General features: G+C 40.1%; 1 protein-coding gene across 1 annotated transcript in view; it reads left to right on the forward strand.

The window, feature by feature from the left end:
• The window catches only part of ACYP1 (acylphosphatase 1), a 7,125-nt gene extending 3,490 nt beyond the window's left edge, over positions 1 to 3,635 (forward strand). The window contains exon 3 of the mRNA XM_004698718.3: positions 3,197 to 3,635. Coding sequence (XP_004698775.1) covers positions 3,197 to 3,412 — 216 coding nt within the window. The 3' untranslated portion in view covers positions 3,413 to 3,635. The remainder of the gene's footprint in view (positions 1 to 3,196) is intronic.
• The last annotated feature ends 499 nt before the right edge of the window (positions 3,636 to 4,134 follow it).

Below are 4,134 nucleotides of genomic sequence, written 5' to 3' on the forward strand. Positions count from 1 at the left end.
CCTGTGTATCACCCCTGCCCACTCTGCTGACCCCGGAGGACCTGACCCCCCACTGGAGCCAGGGGCAGTTGCCCTCTGAGTAATAATGGAAAGCCTGTACCCAGAGCCAAGGCTTCTGCTTCACCTACTTACACCCCACCTGTGTTTGTTTGTTTTTCTTTTTAAACCATTGCAACCCAAACCCACTGCTATCAAATAGATTCTGACTCAGTGACCCCATATCGTGTTTTCTGAAACTAAATCTTTACAGGAGACAGATAAAGTCAATTTGTTTCTCGGGTATTCTAATTGCTAAGGTTCACATGTATAATTGCCATTTATGTTGGGGGTGGGGAAAATGTATTTACAATGAAAAAGTCAATGGTCTTGAAAAATTCTTTTAAAAAAATTCTATCATGCATTCTCCAGCTTCATTGCTATTATCAAAGCCTTATTTTTCAACTCCTGTCTCTTCCTTTTTACTTCCAAAGTTTGTATTCCAATCACCAGTAATCATTAATGCATCTCGATTGCATGTTTGACCAATATCAGACTGAAAAAGCTAGTAGGATTCTTCTGTTCCCTCATCAATGTCACAATGACAGTAGTGCTAGGTGCATAAATGTGAATAATCATTGTATGAACTGGTTTTCCTTGTTGGCATTTAGATACTGTTTTAACACAGATAGCATGGTACTCCAAGACAGATTTTGACATTTTCTTTTCGACAATGTGGTTCCGTTCCTTTTCAATTTGTCATTCCTAGCACAGTGTGAGACATGATTGTCCAACACAAAATGGCCAATTCTGGGCCATTTGAGTGCATTCATACCTAGGATTTCTTTATATGATATATTTCATTTTTGTAGACTTGCAATTTTCTTGTATGCATTTTTATATGCTCCACATTAATTGTGCCTACACATATATTTATGCTTACAACTGTTTCTTCTCATTTTGAGCCATGCCCCATCTGCAAAAGAAGGTCCCAAAAACTTTGTGTCAAGATGAACTCTCTGGTCTGAGGAGGCAGCTCTTCCCTGGTAGTATTGTAAGTGCCCCAAGCTAGGAGCTATCTTTGGGCACTATCTCAGACAATACTCCATTGCTAGTCGTAAGGTTTACAGTGACTAATCTCTGAAAAGTAGACCATTTATTCCTTCTTTGCAGTCTGTCTTAGTCTAGAACAGCGATTTCTCAACCTGTGGGTTGAGACCCCTTTGGGGGTAGAATGACCCTTTCACAGGGGTCGCCCAATACATCATGCCTATCAGATATTTACGTGACAATTCAAAACAGTAGCAAAAGTACAGTCATGAAGTAGCAACGAAGATAAGTTTATGATTGGGGTCACCACCACTTGAGGACTGTATGAAAGGGTTGAGGCATTAAGAAGGTTGAGGACCACTGGTCTAGAAGCCCCACTGAAACCTGTCCACCGTGGGGGACCCTGCTGGTATATGAAAGACCAGTGGCATAGCTTCCAGCGTCCCAGCAACACTCCAGCCACCAGTGTGACAAACTAACAGATCGTAATGGGAGGTGATGATGATAGTGCTTAAATTTTTATCAGATGACTAAGTAGAAATATGGTTCTTAAGGAAAATTAGCTTTGGAGAATCTAAGCAAAAAATACTACTGTTTAGATATTCAAAGCAGAACATGAATATCTAAATATGCTATCATTTGAAAACTAAGACCAGATTCAAGTGCGCAAATAAAACCGGGAGGAAATTCCCCTCGATGCTTGTCAAATTTTTAGAGTGTTTGGTTTGCCCTTTGGGGTTCAGATAAATTACATAATTACCTTGCACTACAAGGGTTTATTAGGCTGTTGTAACCTCACAGTCAAAACTTGGCACAATCAAAATCTTATAACTAGTTACTATTTATGATAACTCTCAAAACTAGAAATTGCCTACTCCTGTTGGGTAATTAGAAGCAGAAGGATGCGATTGTTTGTACAAAGTCAGTCGAATGTGGATTCTTCCTCAAAATCCATTCTCTGCTTTCTTAGGCTTTTTTTTTTTTTTTTGCCATTTAGCAGTGCATGCTGTTTCTCTTATTTTTCTTCATTCCTTAATTTCTACTGTATCCCTTGAACTATTACTTATTTGGCTTCAGTCTCTATTGTCCATTCTGTAAACATTTCTTTGCTTTGAACATAACTGATTTGATGAGTACTTTAGTTCCTCATCAAACGTGGCTTTGCTGTGCGTAACATTTTCCTTGCCAACTCCAGCACTTTCCCACATCTACTAGGTTCCTAGTGTGGCATTTGGACATGCATTCAAATGTTCAAACTCCCATTTCTTTTGTAATCCAACTCCCTTCCATTTAGATACATACTCTAACAGTCAATAACTTTTATACTATCGGCATTGTTTATGCGAAAATAAAATTACCCTGGTCAAGTGTTTCTATCTTCCATAAATTTTATGGAAGATAGTGTAATGACAAAGTGTAATGACAAAGTGAGAAAGCGAAGAAAAGAGCCACTGACAGTCTTCGAAGTCGTATTTCACTTTAAGGAATTGTGCTTACTTGGAAGAGAAGCCAGGTGAGAGAACTCCTAACAGTCAGATGAACTGCTGCTGACAGTTGGAATTCCGAGACTGCTTTTCTTCAGGAGGGGACGACCGGAAGCGAACTATGGATGCAACATTAAAATATTAAGTTAGGCAGTTTCTCTACCATAAATACAATGAAATGAGTTGCCAGGACATTGTGAAATTCTCTCTAGTGATCTCTTTGAAGCTAGAGCAGACACTCACTCATCTGGATTTGTTTAGGTGTGGTCCTGGTTGAAGATGAAGGGATGGGTCAGATAAATTCATGTGCTTTCCATTTAGTATGCCCAGAAGGTTCTTGATTAGCAGAAGGGAACATGAGCAAGAGGCAATCCATTGAGCACCCTAACAGCAATCAGCCTTGGGGCATTTTGAAAGCATCTGTTTGGGGCTTCAGTCTTCAGTTTGTCACCAAGTTGACTTCAGAGTCAAAGATTCGATTGCTGGGGCTCAGGGTAGAAGGAGGAAATGGAGTTGATGTCGAAATCAGCAATGAGGTCTGTCCTCCGTGCTGGTATTTCTGTTTGGACCCTTCTGGACAATATCAAATTAGTTTCCGTGGCTTGATGATAGGTTGTGATTCTGGCAACATTGTAGTCTCACTTTCTTCAGTCTCACTGAATTTCTTTCTCTCTCCTTTCCTTTAGGCTGAGGGTAGAAAGCTGGGACTGGTTGGCTGGGTCCAGAACACTGGCCGGGGCACAGTGCAAGGACAATTGCAAGGTCCCACATCCAAAGTCCGCCCTATGCAGGAATGGCTTAAAACAAGAGGAAGTCCCAAATCGCACATCGACAGAGCAAACTTCAAGAATGAGAAAGCCATCCCCAAACTGGATTACTCAGACTTCCAAATTGTGAAGTAATCGCCATAATGTACATTTTCTGCGATAGTCTCCATGTTTGTTTTTTATTATTAATTAGCAATATTATAATTTAATAGTGTTCAATATTAGAATTTGTGTTCAATATTAAAATTTATTTATAAGTTATCTTCGTATTAGATATTTGAATGCTATTATGTATTACATGTTTTGTGGATTACAACCAGACATCATAATCAATAAAAGCATATATCAATACATTAAACCTTCTGTTAAGCTCTTTTTTTTTTCCCTTCAGTGACCTTTTTTTTTTTTTCCAGTGATGACTTCTTTTGGGCAAAATAAGATGTTTATTCAGTAAACATTTATGGGGAGAGTATTTTGAGATGACTTAAAGCAATCTGAACCAAAACCAAATTCACTGCCATTGAGACGATGCCAACTCATAGTGCCGCTGCAGGGCAGAGTGGAACTGCGCGTGAGTTTCCAGTGTACGGGAGTAGAGAGCTTGTCGCTCCCACGGAGCAGCTGGTGGTGCCCAACAGCTGGCTTGCATATCGCAGCCCAACTCGTAACCACGCTGCCACCACTGGCTCCTAAGCAATCTGCAGGAAAGAAAGCAGTGGCCTGACACGATTCTATTTCTAACAGGGACAAATGCCCCAAGTTGACAGCTGCTCAAATTATGTTTTGGACTAAGTCCTTTTAGCATCCTGAAAGTTCTGTTGTCCTCTTGTAAGAAATTTACATAAAGCAGTCATCGG

The sequence above is a fragment of the Echinops telfairi genome, unplaced genomic scaffold (assembly GCF_000313985.2).
Source record: "Echinops telfairi isolate 266 unplaced genomic scaffold, ASM31398v2 ScPeMD7_18;HRSCAF=68, whole genome shotgun sequence".
Lineage (NCBI taxonomy): Eukaryota > Metazoa > Chordata > Mammalia > Afrosoricida > Tenrecidae > Echinops > Echinops telfairi.